The sequence below is a fragment of the Patiria miniata genome, unplaced genomic scaffold, assembly GCF_015706575.1.
Source record: "Patiria miniata isolate m_02_andy unplaced genomic scaffold, ASM1570657v1 HiC_scaffold_10, whole genome shotgun sequence".
Classification (NCBI taxonomy): domain Eukaryota; kingdom Metazoa; phylum Echinodermata; class Asteroidea; order Valvatida; family Asterinidae; genus Patiria; species Patiria miniata.
Genome location: NW_024037048.1, coordinates 9,919,515 through 9,936,782, shown reverse-complemented (window position 1 = coordinate 9,936,782; position 17,268 = coordinate 9,919,515). Strand labels below are relative to the sequence as shown.

At 42.0% G+C, this 17,268-nt stretch overlaps 2 protein-coding genes across 2 annotated transcripts; both read left to right on the top strand.

Moving 5' to 3' along the window:
* Nucleotides 1-1,169: 1,169 nt before the first annotated feature.
* On the top strand, nt 1,170-3,266 carry LOC119737548 (nephrin-like). Its single transcript, XM_038211991.1, has one exon. The coding sequence runs from the start codon at nt 1,476-1,478 to the stop codon at nt 3,033-3,035; it is 1,560 nt and encodes a 519-aa protein (XP_038067919.1). The 5' UTR covers nt 1,170-1,475; the 3' UTR covers nt 3,036-3,266.
* A 4,577-nt stretch (nt 3,267-7,843) lies between these two features.
* Nucleotides 7,844-10,012, top strand: LOC119733799. The gene has a single exon (XM_038207171.1). The coding sequence runs from the start codon at nt 8,106-8,108 to the stop codon at nt 9,978-9,980; it is 1,875 nt and encodes a 624-aa protein (XP_038063099.1). The 5' UTR covers nt 7,844-8,105; the 3' UTR covers nt 9,981-10,012.
* The last annotated feature ends 7,256 nt before the right edge of the window (nt 10,013-17,268 follow it).

The following is a 17,268-nucleotide window of genomic DNA, read 5'->3' as shown; positions in this document are numbered from 1 at the left end:
AGAGTTACTGGGTTATTTAAAATACATTACACAACATACGGGACCTACGGCTTTCCGTCCAATCCGAAGGACGAAACAATAATGGTAAAGTGCCTTGCTCAAGAGCACAAGCACCATGTTCCCACGGTCAGGATTCGAACCCATGTACCACGGCACACGAGTCGAACACCGTAACCATTGGACCACAGCGCCCTGGCCCGTTTGGGGCGGGCTCTATGGGGGATACAGCTTGAACTGGTTCACGATGTGTCTGCAGATTATTTTTGACAACTTCACCCCTTTTCTTTGTAATTATTACAAAGTAGTCTTCAAATTGTGAGTGAAATTGAAATTTCTGTCCTGTCTCTTTAAAATTTCCGAATCATAAATTCATATTTGTGGATTTATAGGTCCGTGTCACAATAGCGCCCACAATCGTATTTCAAAAACCCGCCCCCTGTCTGCACACCTCAGCAGGAAGCCAAATGACCATATATGGGCAAGCGGTTTTTATGAAAGGCCTCTTATTATTGGTTCAAAGTGACGCATGTGCTTTGAAAAGCACAACACACGCGCACGACGGCTGTTTTGTGGTTGAGTTAACATCGCGCTATTAGCGCGCAGGATGTGTGGAAGGCCGAGGGGAATACGGAACAGGTACTCAGCATTTCAACTTCCCACTACAAAAACAAACAACTAAACAAGGGTATTATGAAATAAATAGAATCTTAAAGGTACATGTAAATAAAACAATCCACATGGAAACCTTTTAAAAACCAGTATTATTTGGTCCCAGTGACAAGCTTATATAGTGTCCTTTTTACCTATCTCACTGCCTGACTGACTGACTGAATGTTACTTGTAAACCGGGCAGTGCTATTTTATAGGATTACCCCATAATGCCAATGAATGGGCTGAATCCGTCCCACTTTGTGGACTAGATGCATGAACAGACTACCTATGTGAAAACTGAATAACCAATCTGCCGGTCAATGGGAGACTTTTGAGACGTTGGTGGCAGCAAACACACCGGTCCTTTTCAATTGTTTACGTCATGTTTAAGCTCAACCGCGCATGCTCAATATGACGCAAATTAAACAATGCAAAAGGGACCGTGTTTTTGCTGCCACCAACGTCTCAAACGTCTCCCACTGAATATAATGTGTGCTCTCTGTGTCCAGCTTTACAAGGCTTGCCCTGTCCGGCCGGGGCGCCACGGTGTTGCCATACCAACCCAACAGGCTCCCAGTAACCGCATGTAGCTGTAGATACCACGTGACGGTGACGTCACAGCTACCAGCCTTCGGATACCGGAAAACCACGCAATGACACAAGTTCCCGAAGTAAAAAAAGGATGTTGTCTTATTAAACAACACGCACAGCACTAAAACAAAGCACTTTTAGCACCACACGTGTCGAGGACAGTCGGCTTATCTTTCCAACATTTTGAATGATTTTTGTATTCCTGAATTCCATTGATTGATGACCCAAGCAGTATGGATGCTTTCTACAAGTCCATCTGCGGTGCTTTGGTTCTGTTGTTTCTGATCGTCTGCAGTGTGGGAGTTAAGGGGATTTCTATCGTCACAAACTCTCCAGAACTGGCTGTAAGAGAAGGGCAGACGGCCATGTTGGGGTGCACAGTGGAAGGCAAATCGCCCAAAGAGAAACTCCGGTGGTACCGCGTCGTGGACGGTGAGTTCGTGCCGATCAGCCGGGATGCGGACATAGAGGCCGGGGCCAGACCAGCCACCGGGGAGTATAGGATCACTGGTAACCGTCGAAGAGGAGAGTACACCTTGGAGATTACCAGCGCGAATCGAAGAGACTCGGGGGAGTACAGGTGTGGATACCAACAGGGAGGTAGCAATGTCGCCCCGGCATCCGTTGAGCTTCAGGTAGTGGTTCCCCCTGATATCACTTCGCCTATTTGCCAAATGATGCCCGTGGATGATGCCTCGTCTTCGGTTCCGGGTTTCTTCAAAGTTGGAGACGCTGTCCGTCTTGAGTGCACGTCTACGGAAGGCATCCCGCCAGCTTCCCTCGGATGGAAGCGGGGAAGGACAGTCTTGATTCAAGACGCCCCGGGAAGGGTCTCCATCGATCGGGTCATCCAGCCGGCAGATATTGGGCAGGAGTTCACTTGTTATGCGGACAGCCTCGCCTGGGATGAGCCGCGGTCCTGTACCTTAATCCCCGCAGCCACACCTCCCCGAGTTCGAATCATGCCCGATTCGGTATCGCTACCAGTAGAAGGCGGTACGACGTTTACCTGCGCGGCAGACGATGACGCGCCACCCGATAGCAGCTACACGTGGTTCCTAAACGGGAACGAGATCCTCGTCAACGGCAGGGGACGGTTTGAAATTTCGTCTGATACGAAGAGCTTGACGATGGGACGGATTAAGAAATCGGACGAAGGTGCTGTGTTGGCTTGTGAGCTGAACTTCCAAGGTGGGGTACTAGGTCGGGCCGAAGCAGCGATTGACGTCCTTGGGGTACAAGAGACCTCCGATGCTGACACGACCACAGCTCAGCCGGCAACAACGTGGACATCATCAGTGCCATTGTCATCGTCGCGGGTGTCATCGACGGTGTCACCAGGTGATGAGGTGACAAACCTACCGGGGACAGACGACACGACTCACATGTCGATGGAGCTCATCATAGTCAGCGCGGTGGCCGGCCTCGCTGTAGGCGCCTTAGCCATCATCCTCATCGTCTACATCATCAAGAGACGCCGAAAGCGAAAAGCGAAACGGCAGAATCGGAACCAACCGGAATCGACTCCAGCAGCGGGCCTGCCCATGAAACAACAGCTGAGAGCCCAGAACGGCGTGCAGGTATCGGAGGACGGTTACACGATACTACGGAAACCGAATGTGAGTTGTAGCGATTACGAGACAGTGGAGCACGGCGTTCTCCCGTCGGCACCAACTTTAGAGCAAGGCGACAGTGACATGTGCTGGGATTATGAGATACCCTACTCAAATAACCACTCGAAAAGACCACCAATGGTAGTAGAAAACCCTGTTTACTTAGAAATTATCGAATAATAAACACACACACACAAAATGCAATTTTTAACTTATTTTTTAGCCTTAAACAGGTTGGTAGCCTGTAGGGCAAAGGCCGGTTCACACTTTATAGTTCATGCGAATGCGATGCGAATTTGACGTCACGAAGCATCGCTGTGCGAAAAAATCACAAATTTACGTTTGCGTTCGAGTATGGACAGGTGTAGCATGAAAAACCTAATAGGTTTTATGAAATACGGACTCTTTGGTGGTATTGCGCATGCTCATGCATAGATAATTAGGAGAGGGACCGGTCACGTGAGAGGGTTTAACCAATAAAAGGGAAAAAGAGTTCGATTTTCATGCGAGTCCGATTTTCATATGACACCGGCTTTAAACCTGCACAGTTTTTATGAATGCACGGAACTAAAACTCTTTAAAACCTCTTATTTTCTTTTATATTAATTTACCAAGATGTGAAATTCTGTATTGGTGTTGTAAAGTCTCTGAACAGGTCCTCACCTCAAGCTTATAAAAAACGTCACCATCGTGCCTTTTTTGGGGGGGGGGGTGGGTGGTATAATTTCTGGTTTTTAGCCCAAGGAAATACAAGTGTGAAGTTTTGTATTTGGAAATGTTTTTCACTAGGAAAAGCCGAAGTGTAATTCAAATTCATCATATATGAGTTTGATTTTTTGTCTTTCAAAAAACACATTTGTTTAAGATTGTATATAGGGACCTACCTGCATAAAGATATACTGTTATGTATATAATTATATCCAAAACTAAGAAATTTTCATAAATATGAACATTCTTGTACAGCATAACTCGCCGGGGCCATAAAATAAATTTTAAACTGTATTTTGTACAAATAATTATGCCTCGCTTTGCACATGTTGCAGTGAAGCATCCCCATATAACATCATTGCTCTGCTCATGAATTTTGATCAACAAAACCTCAAAACACCTCCAGAAACAGCGATAATTTTGTAAGTCTGAAAAAATGAGACGAATTGGACGCTAAAGATGAACTTCAAAGGAAATACTGAATGAGCCATTTAAGTTAAACGGAATATACACCATTTGCTTTTAAAGGGAATACACAACATTTGCTTTTGCTGTAATTTTCAAAAATGTATGGATGTGGGGGTTAGTTTTTTGAAGCAAATATTGTTACACTGACTTGTTTGAAGTTTTGCGTTCGTGGATGCTGGAAAAAAAACAAGAAAAAACAATCATTGTTCTTGTAGTCTGGTTCTCTGACCTTACTTTAGATGAAACAGAACAATTTATAGACGTCGTGGAATTGTTAAGGTCAGGGAACCAGTCTAGCTTGCTTGTACCTGTTCATAGATGTGTAATCGATTGCAAACAAAATGCGGACTAACTGAACATGGTAAAGGGGGGGGGGGCAATATTTGAAAGAAAAACAGTTGTTTTCCAACGATGGTCGGCCGACTATCGTTGGAAATTGATGCAACAATTCCACTTTTCTTGTTAATGTCAGCACACCAGGTGCCATGATTTTACAGGATTCTTCAGACTGTCATTCACTGACTGTCCATTATGTATTTCATAATAACTTTTTTGTTTTTGTTTTGTTTTTGATGTTTGCAATTGTTGTTGATTCCCTTTAAAGGGAATGTACATCATTGGCTTGTGCCGTAATATTCAGAAATGAGTTATTTGAGGGGTTAGTATAATAGATCAAATACTGTTATACCGACATGTTTGAAGTTTAATGTTCGAAAATGCTGGAAAAACCAAGAAAAACAAAAATGTTCAAGTAGTCTGGTTCCCTGACTCCACTAAAGATGAAATGGATCAATTTATAGATGCCGGAAAATTGTAAGGTAAGGGAACCAGTCTAGCTGGCCTGCACCCGTTCATGAACATGTAACCAATAGCAAACACAATTTGGACTGGAAAAAAGGTAAATTTGGAGCAGTAGTTGAAAAATAGTTAGGTTTTTCCAACAAAATACCACTTTTCTTGAAAATGAATTTACACCAGGTGCCTTAATTTTACAGGATGCTTTAGACTGTCAATTACCAACATCCTAGTAAGGTATTTCGTAAAAATTTGGTAGTTTTGTTTTTGATGTTTACAATTGTTGTTGATTCCCTTTAAAGCGGACACGGACATATCTGATACGTGCATTACCTAACGTTGACATTGTTTTGCTGGTATTAGTGCACTTTTTAATCTGACCTTTTGTGATATCGAGAGGAAGGGACAACAAGTGAGTTGGCAAAAAAATCACGAACAGTGAGTGAGATAATGCGGAAATGATCCGGACTATACTACCGGGGTTAAAACAAGGAAGTACAACTGCAGTTTTCACTGCGGTTTGTAACGTATTTAATTTATTTTTCCTGCACGTAAATCAATCCATGCCAATTTAGATGGAATATATTTCTGTTTGTAAAATACGACAACTGCGATGCCGTTATTTATATTTAATTCAAACGTTTAATAAAAGTGAACAATTATACTGCACATACTCATTTCCAATAGACTGGTTCCTTTGTTGCATCTGCTCAAATATCGTGAGCACTCAAGGAACTCGACCAACATGGCTGCCATTAGTAACCTATTTGGCAACGATTTTTCAAGCCATCAGCATTTTTTTTTCAACCACTAAGCTACCGTTTATAACCAGGCATATCGTCCGTCGGTGTTGCCATATAAGGGAACATTGGGACTAGATCCTGGAGTACTTCATGCATTATGCATGATGAACCACATTAGTTGTGAATGAATACATACATATTCATAAGAATTAAAACGAACTGTATTACCATCCACATGCATTATGCATAACCTTCGTGCACACCATAGTACAATTAGAATACCCTCGTATCGTCTTTTTTCAAAAGTTCCCAATAGGCTTCTTTCTTGAACAAGTGAAGGCGCTACACAACGACCCCAAAGGGTAGTTGTGTAGCGCCCTCACATATCACAATCCATATGCAGGATCATCGATTTAATTTACATGCTACAATTAAAAAAAGTTTTCACAGTCTCCATTATCTTGATTTAAATAAAGGTCTTAAACTGCTTTAATGAACGGGATTCTCAGTTTTTGTAGCCAGAAATTGGGTTCATCACAGCGCCCTCATCCGGTCACAAATATCGGCGACCTATCTAAGACCAAGAGCGCCCCCACGCGACAACATACAACCCCTAATTAGAACCCAAACCACGTACAGAACTTGCTGAAATACTTGAGGGTTCTGTGTTTTAATTCCGGAACTATGAGTCACTGTCCGGAACACAGAAGGCTAAGGGGATGCGAGGCTAATGGGAGCGGGATGGCAGCCCCAAATGCCAGGGGGCACTTCAGTTATAAAATACCCAGGGTGCGGACTCGGAGAAAACGGAAGGAGGTTTTTAATTTCAGAAGATAGGATTGCCGTGGCCTCAAGAGATCAAGGTCAAGGGATTAGTGGAGGATTAGCGAAGGGGATAAGTAGAGAACTGAGCTCTGACAGACAGATTTGAGAAGCTTTTATCGTGGACTCAGGCCACGCTGCAATTTCTAACATTTCGTGAGCTTGAGAAACGGAGCAAAGTGAGCTGTAGTTATTTCAGGGCACTGTGCGTCCCTCTCTTCTTTTGTCAGCAAACCGTCAACGACACCACGAAGTAACACCCGAGTGGATGTGTACGTGTTCATCTTTTCAAACCGTGGACGAAAAATACCAGAGAACAAAAGAGAACACTATCGTCCACGATTCCCAGCATACGTCCGCGATTGGGGTCGTGTACAAAACCTATGGGAGTCTTCCTAAAAAGTCAAAGTACAAACAAAAGAGGGACAATAGGACGTCCACGATCGACGGTGAACACACGTTTGCGTGAGTGCGCGCTATGCGCGCGTATTTTACAGAACCGAGTGATTTTCGTTTATCACGAAGTAACTCTCATGTACACTGTGCGCTTAATCAAGAATTACATTCTTGACAAACGTTTTAAAACGTTTTTTATCCAAATAGTATTTCTGTAACAGTGTTGTAACTTTGAGAAAACGAAAATCGTTCACGCCAGTGTCCGATGTGCGCGCACACTTGTGTGTTACTTCGTGAAACCAAAATGTGTCATGCAGCGGTTTTTACGAAGTAACACTGGAGTTGGCTTGGGTGTTACTTCGTGGTGTCGGTGAACCTTATTAGGGTATATCTCCCCTTACAGGCCTCCATTGATCCGCCTATTTAATGAGTGCTCTGGTTTAACACTATACTGTGTCGTGAACGAAATATGACGCGCTACGTCCAAAATCGGCAAACTTACATCATGAATAAAAAAAGATGCTACGAAATACATATAATTTTTTTTTTAATATTCAGAAAGAGCTTTAATCTTTTTTTTGCTAACTTATGATGATAATCGAAATGTTCAATCATGCCCAAAGACAAAGATCTAAAAACGTGAAAAAGTATGCAAACCTAACGAAACATTTCCTGCCCACTTAGTGAGTGGCATTTTAGAAATTAGGATTTTTGTGATTTTGATTACAAACATATGTTCGAGAGTTGCAAACGTAACCCAGATTTACTGGCGACGTTTCCCGAGAGAAACGAATATGTCCACTTTTATTTTAAGCGGACTGACAAATGCAGAGAAATGGTCATGAACCCCCCCCCCCGGAAATTCCTAAGGCAAACTGGACCTCGGTGGAAGGATTGAAACATTTGTCATCGTGCTAAGCAGTTTCAGCTGTATGAGACAAAACTTGAGTCTATGCTGCCGATTATGATCAGCATTCCCCTGCCTCGATCTCTAGCAAGGAAGTGACGAGTTATAACGTACGTTCCAGCGCACAGTACTGCGCTTTTATACCGCGTCACAAGTTCAGGGTGTACTCAGTAGTTCTGATGACTCGCTCTCTCTTTAACACAGTAAGTCGGTGATGCTCCACTTGTAGAGACCTCGACCACAATGACGAAACGGTGCGTCAAATGTGCTAGTGTAGTCGGAGAGATGTTCCCGATGTCACCTTGACTTTGCCAGAATGTTTCACCGCAAGTTTAGGATGTTTAGTCCCACTGTCGTGCCTGTTTGAGAGCGTGGGCTCGGTGCTTCGGCCGATTCATAGACGGTCTTTAAATGAGCTCACGTCATCAAGGACCTGTTCCCTATGTCACTTCAACTTTCCCAGGACATTTCAAGGCAGTCTTTAGGATGTTTAATCCTGCGGTCATGAGTTGTAGAAAGCGTGGGCTGGTTGTCTTAGCTTTACGAACTCTCCTGTTCAGTTTGTCGAGTGCTGCGGTTGTGTTCCGAGACAGTCCCGAGGATCTTGTCCTCGCGGCCGGTAACACAGCCGTCTTGCGCTGCAGCATCCAGGCAGGTGGCGGGGAGAGAGACACGGTGAAATGGATGCACCTGGAGTCCGACCAGGTTCTGAGCAAAAATGGTAGGATCACAACGCCTGCACAGGAGAAATACTCCGTGGTGGGGGACCACGAGGCGAACGGGGAGTATCACCTGAGGATTATAGGCGTCCAACTCACCGACCGAGGAGAATACCGTTGCATGTGTGGCTCTGAGTACCGGTCCGCTATCCTAACCGTAGTGGTCCCCCCAGACACCGGGTACCCGCTGTGCCATGTCCAACCCAATCCAACGCAGCAACAACCAGGGAGAATAGCGGAGCTGACCTGCAATTCACACGGGGGAACTCCTCCGGCTGCTCTGATCTGGCATCGGAAAGGGGAGCCGATATCTGAGGTGACCACGCACAGCAACGCCTTGAAGAGCTTGGTCACGGCCGAGGACAACGGGGTCGTATTCACCTGTTTTGCTCAATCCAAAGCCGCTTCCTTGCCCGTCCGTAGGTGCGAGGTGATGGTACTCAATACACCCCCGACGGGATCCATTAACCCCGACCTACACGTTGTATATCCAGGAGATTCAGCGAGTTACACATGCACAGGCGCCGGTATCTCGAAGGTCATACGTTACAGGTGGCTTGTCAATTCTATCGATGTCACGAGGGCGGAGAATCGTGGCCAGAGATACGAGGTGCTAGATAACAACAGGACACTGAGGATCACCGACGTTCGAAGTTGGGAAGACGGAGCGGTGATCGCCTGCGAGGTGTCCATCGCCTCTGGTTTGACAGGCCGCGCCCGGGCTAAGCTCTCGATCGCTTTACAGCCAGTCACGTCTGCGGCCAACGAGGCTAACCCAGGCGCACTCTTCCCAATTAATGATCGAGTCCCAACTGAGAATGATAAGAAGACCGGGCCGACCGGTCTCAAGCCACAGGGAAATACTGCCACTGCGGGTGTAGTGGCCGGGGCCACTATGGCGACTGTTGGGATCATACTGGCCCTAGTGGCCATCGCCATTTTACTCCTTAAAATCAAGGCCAGCGGCCACTTCAGCATGGCCAACGCTAACGAAAAGAAATGCTTTCCAGACAAGCTTGATTTGTCCACAGGCACCATCAAAAAGGTCGACGAGTGTCCCATTTACGCCAAACCCAATAAATTGCGCAAAGGCCCGGCGCCTGCACCTCCAGGCGCCGCAGCCGCAGTGCTTGCCGCCTGCGACCTCGCCATGCAGAAGAAGCAACTCCGGAAGAATCACCACAGCTACGAGAAGGTGGAAATTCTCGGCTGTTCATCACCGGGCCAGACCTACACTTTGCCCGTCAGGCTCCAGGCGCGTGCGCCTACAACTCCGAAAACAAGGCGATCGGACACCTTAAGGTGCATCAAGGCGCAGGCGCCCCTGCCGCCAAATTTGCCACCTCTTCCCCGATCGCCGTTGCCACCTCTACCCCAGAAGTCGCCACTGCCAACCCCAACGCCCTCTGATTGGCCTACTGGTGATTTAGTGTACGCCGATCTTGACCTTCCCGCCAAAACAGAAACAGTCAACCAATCACATCCCTCGTTTGTTGGTGTGGATTACGCAATGCTTCAAGGACGTAACTCTGGTAGCAGCGGTGGTTATGACTGGGGCACCAGTTGAGTGCATGGATACCAGTGACAATACAAACTAAAACAAATAATAATATGAATTTCATTAACCTTCTTTACTCAAAATTATCAATATTTTGTAAATGTGATTTTATACTCAATCTCAAAGCCTTGTATATTTTTGGCTTTTTACAAATTTTATTTTATAGTGTTCTGCGAATGAACAATTATCAATATTTTGTAAATGTGATTTTATATTCAATCTCAAAGCCTTGTATATTTTTGGCTTTTTACAAATCTTATTTTATACAAGTGTTCTGCGAATGAAAAATTATTTTTGAAAACAGTGTTGCTCTGATTGTTGTTAAATGTTACCAATGTATTTAAAAAGGTTTAATGCTGCAAAGTATATGAAGACAGGATGTATCTCAATTTCATGACTTTTAGGGGGGGGGGGTCAACGGGTATTTCGAGAATGATTAGTTGACCTAAACTTTAGTATAAATGTCGAAAACTGCATTTTTATTCTGATTCATTTGATTTGTAAACTACTTCATATTTATATTCCATTTTTTTAAACAGGATACCATAATTATAAAGAACTGTTTGGGATAAATTTCAATTGGAATTAGTTTGTTTACGGGAAATATTAGGTCTACTTCTTATAAAACTCGATTGTTGGTTGGGTCCAATAATTGTTCCAAAAGTAAACGACCGTCCCTAAACATTTGCTTTATATCTTTAAAACGATGAAAATTGGCTTCCAAAAATAAGATTTAGGGAGCGGTGATATCGCCTTTCAACAGGGGCGTGTGCGCGTCGCCGGTTTGGAGGCCTAGCTGCCATACGAGACACAACGTTGGAGCACGGTCACACAATGGCTTCGTATGCCGCCACCTCTTGCGGATGTCTGACAGCCAGGCTAGGCCTGACGGGTGTGATTGTTTAGCTTTCAAAGTCATTCTGTCATACACGCTACTTTTGCCTAAAAATACAGATGACTCTTTTCTGTCAAAGATCAAATTAAAACGCACATGTAAGAAACTGCCTGGTTTTTTTTCATTCATAACATTTCGTGGCTAATCTATGTAGAGGGGCGTAGCCGAAGTGTGACAAAAAAAGGGGCGGGGTTCGTCCCCTTTGTAAGGTAAACCGACAACAAGAAAAACTTATATGGCGACCAAAATATGTGCAAAATTTGTCAGACTTCTTTGCCTTTGTCTGTAAATGTCTGCCTACGACAAAGGCGGACACAATATTTGTTTGGTGGTGGTGGTGGTGGTGGGGGGGGGGGGGGGAGGGGGGGGGGAGGGGAGGGGCAAACAATAAATTTTCACCCCAAAAAGTGGGTCCAAGTAATTTACGGCGTGGGGTTCGGAGCCCGCGTAAGGGCCTCGAAAAATGTTTGATTTTAGATGCTCTGTGGTGGGTTCTGGGGCAATTTCTGACCGCTTTAACCAATTTTTTTCCGAGCAAAAGATAGTGGTGTACGCAGTGGATACCTTTTTTTTGCGACGTCACTTAAAAAAAATGGGCTCTATTTCTTTCTTTTGGGGGGGTTCCCCCGTCCCCCCCCCCCCCATCCGACCTTGGTCGATGAACATCCATTTAGGTCATCACTTTCAGGTTGAAATTCAAGGAAACTCCTCGGAGAGCCATTCTAACCAAAAACGACGGGTGGAGGAGACTAACGCGTGACTCAGATACGCCTTCCATTACGATCAATGAGTCAGCTCTAACCTCGGGACACACTCAGTCGACACAATGGAATAGTCTCGTTTCAAGACGCAAAACAGTCATATCTTCGAGACACGGCCTAGGTTTACTAAACGGTTTGTTTTATTATGTACATCACGTAATTATAAGAAAACCATTTCATTTTGTTACTTTTCAATTGCTTAAAGTCGACGACCCCAAAATAGTCTGTATCGGGGCAACAAAATAAACTACTTTTCCTTAGTCCGAGTATCACCCGTTGTCCGCGCCGTAACCAACGTATTATGTGAGCAATGCAAATTGCATGCGATCCCGCGCACAAGCCAATCGGAGACGACTTTAGAAATCGTGACGTCATCTCGATCAGTAATGTGGACTAAGCTGTTCATTGGTCAATTTGGCTGCCATGTTTTCGTAATATCACAACGGGTTACCTAAGACCCGATAGAAGGCGCCCGCTGAATGGTCAGAATCTCGAGGTCAACGCAGTCTTGTTTTGCATAATTAATCACCAAATCTGCATGCTCGCATAATTATAGACCCTTGCTGTGCAAGGGGATATTCCATAAACACTGTAATACAGTACATTGCCTTAAATGCTGACACACCCCAAAAAATCAACATAAATATCAAACAAAAATCAAAATATCAAATGTTAAATTTCTCTATTAAACAATGGCTTTTATTGTTTCCGAACATATGTTACAACGAGAGTAGGACAAAAGCATTATGGCTAAAATTGTGACTTAAAAAAAATAACAAAGTGCGTTTATTAGTTGGCGAGAAAATAAAACTAACAAAAAGAAATCTACAGTTATCTAAGCAGCGCAAGAGCAAAGTATGAAAAAATATTTATGTATTAAGAAAATTTACTTTACATGTAGTTTGTATGCAATGACTTAAACTGTATTTATAATACCTAGGCTCACACAAAATAACTGCATCCCCAGTTTTAATGTAGAACTCATTCTTTGGATATTTCTTTGCATAAATTCGACGACCCGTCACCAAAACGATAAATAATTTTAGGCAAAACTATGTTTTGTTTTTGGTTCTGCAGAACGCCCGAAATGAGACCAGCTCATCAGTAACAAAAAACCTGTCCCCATAATAATAATAATAATTTGAGCAATTCAAACTAAAATCGAGAAATTTATTATTACAACAGCTACTCGCCTTATGTTCTTTCTACCAAGAAAACGAAGATTTGAAATAAAGTACAACATTTATCAAGTTTGCAAACAGCCAAATTTTACGCATGTGTAAGCCATGAACAAAAGCTGAAGCCCCATTTTACGCAATATCAATATATTGAAGATCGTACATACAACATCACAATAAATATTTCGCACAAAACACTTCCGTTCTAGACTTGTCACGCTTTTCTGTAAATGTTGATGTTGCCTTTGTGTGAAAAATTAATAACACATACAATTTCAATTGATCATTAATCTTGATTTATCACTTGGAAGATTACAAAAATATAAAGACAATTTTGCCAAATTTATGAAAAAGTTTAATCAATAAAAATCTCAATGGAGTGTGATTGTTTTTCACGTAACTATTTATAAATTTGCAATTTCAAAAAGGCTGAATTCGCACGGATGATTGGAAGTATATTTGATTTTCATGTTATTTGGTCAATATCAGATACGAAAGCGCAAAAATGCTGCAAATTTACATTTTCTAAATGGAATGTAAGCTACCAAAAATGCTAGAGTCAAAAAGTGTCAACAATGACGTCAAAAACTTAAACGCGCTAGTTATTTCGCAAAAGCGAAAGTAAAGCTAAGCTTTTATGTGACATGTGCAAGATACCAAATATACATGAAAGGCTATAGTAAGTTCAAATTCTGATTAATAGATTTTAATTTCTCGAGATAAATAAAAACAAATCATATCCCATCTGATACAAAAAAATATAGGTGATATTTTTTTTCTGTCATCTACTACTTGTGTAAATAGAATATTATACATACAATTAATTTGTGTGATTCTGTACACAAAAATTATTATTGTAAGTTCGCATCCCAATCTTAGTCGTTTTGATTGTGCTATAAACAATTAAATGCAATTTATTTTGCCACGTTTTCCTTTTCTCTTTTTTTCAGTTGTTGCAAGCAAAACTGTCATAATCAATTCATTGTATGTGCATCTGATTCAGTGTTTAGACTAAAACAACAATCTCTTAATATATCATACAATTTGGTTCTTACATCTGTAAAATTCGTTGAAATTAGTCTGGTGCCGTTAAACTGGTGTAGAATCTCATTTTTGGCTTCACCGTGGCCTCTAGGAACATGACCACAATGGAGATACTGCTAAACAAAAGAGTCTTTGATTTTTCTAAAACTTAAATTTCAAATCCTAAACCAAATGAATGTCACACTAACAAAACACATTCTCATTATTGAACAAAAAACAAACAAAAACAAAAAAGTCAGGCCCTGATTTAAGACTGTTCTTGTGTATTTCAGAGAAGACATAAGGTATGACTCGGCCTAAGTTATACCTCACGATATGCTAAACGTTTGTCTCTTGACACGGAATGAAAGAGATTTATACCATTAAAAGAAAGACATGCCAAATTGAGAAAGACGACTGAACTGAGATTCAGTCTTTGTCTAACCCGGCAAGAAATTGTCAAGAAGTTGTTAGAAAGAAAGTGGTCAGGGATTTGGAAATTAAAAAAAAATGCTGTTTAAAGGGAATATACAACATTTGCAAACATCAAAAAAAAAAACTACCAAATTATTATGAAATACCTTACTTGACTGTTAGTGAATGACAGTTTGAAGCATCCTGTGAAATTGTGGCACCTGGTGTGCTGTCATTTTCAAGAAAAGTGGAATTTTTGTATCAATTTCCAACACTGGTCGGCTAACCAGCGTTGGAAAAAAACTGGCTTTTTTCAAATACTGCCCCCAATTTACCATATTTAGTCCGCATTTTGTTTGCAATCGATAACACTCCTATGAATGGGTACAAGCAAGCTAGACTGATTCCCTGACCTTACAATTCACCGACGACTATGTTTCGTCTTAAATGGGGTCAAGGAACCAGACTACAAGAACATGATTGTTTTTCTTAATTTTTCCAGCATCTACGAACACAAAACTTCAAACAAGTCCGTATACCAATAACTGCTATAAAATACTAACCCTCCAAATCCATCCATTTCTGAAAGTTACAGCGAAAGCAAATATTGTATATTCCCTTTAAAGATTCTTCTTTATGTATCTTTCCACATGATTCTGTCTTTCCACGCTCTGTTCACATAACTGCAAACAAAAATATGTTGCTTTAATTCCTCTTACTTGTCACAAAACAGTGCCACTTTCACTACATAACATCCAGCCAATATTCAGAATTTCAAACAATGTTTTATTGATGCATTACATTTTTGGAGATCAGCAAAAAAGATTTTCTTCTTTGTAGCTCACAGCTAGAACACTTATCCACACACACAAGTGGACAAAAATGTTCTCACATATTCATGTAAGAGGCGCAAGCACTGTCGAAGAATTCACATCCTTTTCCTGGATGTGTTTTACCGATGTGACAGATCTGACTATGCCTCGAGCACAATAGTAAAACAAGCTGCCTGCTATAACCTATGAACTTTGACCTGGAATGACCTCTCCTGACTCACACCCCTCCAGGAAGCGCATTGTCTGTTGCTTCAGTGGAGGAAGTCGCACAGTATTAGTTGTCGCTCCCAAGTGGAGAACTTTGTTCAGTATTTGTAAAACTCTTTCAAACAGCGATTATTAACCATGCAAATTTTGAAGTCTTTATTTAAAGGGAACATACAACATTTGCAAACATCAAAAAAAAAAACTACCAAGTTTTTAAATGACAGTCTAAAGCATCCTGTTAAATTATGGCACCTGGTGTGAAGTCATTTTCAAGAAAATGCTATTTTTGTATACATTTCCAAGGCCGACCACCGTTGGGAAAAACATAACTATTTTTCAACTACTGCTCCAACTTTACACTTTTTTTCAGTCCAAATTTTGTTTGCTATTGGTTACATGTTCATGAACGGGTGCAGGCCAGCTAGACTGGTTCCCTTACCTTACAAATTTTCTGGCATCTATAATTTGATCCATTTTATCTTTAGTGGAGTCAAGGAACCAGACTACTTGAACATTTTTGTTTTTCTTGGCTTTTCCAGCATTTTTGAACACAAAACCTCAAACATGTCAGTGTAACAATATTTGATCTATTATACTAACCCCTCAAATAGTTCATTTCTGAAAATTACAGCAAAAGCCAATGATGTACATTCCCTTTAATAATCTGAAATAAATGTCTTTATAAAAAACAATTTTTTTAAATTGCTTTTTATCACTAAGGCACAAGTTTGTTTTATTAGTGGTGTGCATTTACGGGTAGTATGGGGACCGGGTATCCAATTGAAGTAAAACCGGGTACCTGGGTATCCGTAAAAGAAACCCAGCCCCAAAATTCCAACCCTGGAAGTTGTCTGAAGGGTCTGAAGGGCTTAAAGGGACATTACGGCCGGTAATGCGCCCAACTGGGCTACTAAACATCTTTGAAACCAAACGATATTAAATGGAAAGAGCATTTAAATGTAGAGTATAAGTGTCCACACAACCATCCTTTTAACTCTTTCAGTGCCAAAGTCGTACATGTACGAGGTATATTTGTTAGTTCGAAGTGCCAACCTCGTACATGTACGAGGTAATGTTCGTAATAAAAATCGCCAAACCTCGTACATGTACGAGGTAGAGTAAGCATGTTATCACAAGGGGGCGCTCTCGCTCTTTCTAACAATATCATTTTCATTCAGGTACGACCTGTATTTATTTGTTTCATTTGAGTTCTTGCGAGAGGGTGCAGCGCTGACTCGTATTTTCTGCAAAAAGTGCAGAATTCCCCTGGTGTGCAGGACAGTGTTTCAGGGTGTATCACAATGTATATGACTACTATCGACTTTCTAATGTACCAAGGATATACCAGAGAGCAACAACAACAAATTTAGTGAGTAAAACTCACAGAATTTTCAACAATTAAAAAAAAAAGTTCGAAGTTGGGCACTTTAGGGTTAAACTTTTAAAATTTCGCAGGCACTGAAAGATTTAAGAAACTTGGCAGATTTTTTGTGTTTTTCTTGTGAGAACCGTGCGAGAACGATTTTCAGGGTCAACATTTTGCTAGTAGTGAATCCAGCCACCCAGTGGTACGTATTCTTCAGACTTGTAAGAAACAACATTTGTGGGCAGGCCGACACCGCGTTATGTGGAAGTTTTTTATTGTTAGGCAAATTAGGACCGAGTTATGGGGACTTTCTGCTGTCCCCACAGCGTTTTCGATCCCCACAAATACCTCGTACAGACGAGTGTTTGTCCCCACAACTATGGAACAAGATGTGGTATACTGGTGCTGCGAATATTACGTGAGACACACACACAATGTGTACCGTACACTGATAGAAACAACTGGAAATACATATGCGTATGTCCGCCGCATCCGATGTAAACAACCGGTTTTTTTTTTTGTCTTTTCTCGGGAACGGTAAGACATTAGGTTAGTTTCCTTTCAACCAGACCTTTAAAACAGTACAAGTAAACAATCCAAAACATGAAATTTACGGGGAT

Excerpts from the sequence above, each read along its gene's own strand:
- LOC119737548 (XM_038211991.1), top strand. The coding sequence starts at position 1,476 with ATGGATGCTTTCTACAAGTCCATCTGCGGTGCTTTGGTTCTGTTGTTT.
- LOC119733799 (XM_038207171.1), top strand. The coding sequence starts at position 8,106 with ATGAGCTCACGTCATCAAGGACCTGTTCCCTATGTCACTTCAACTTTC.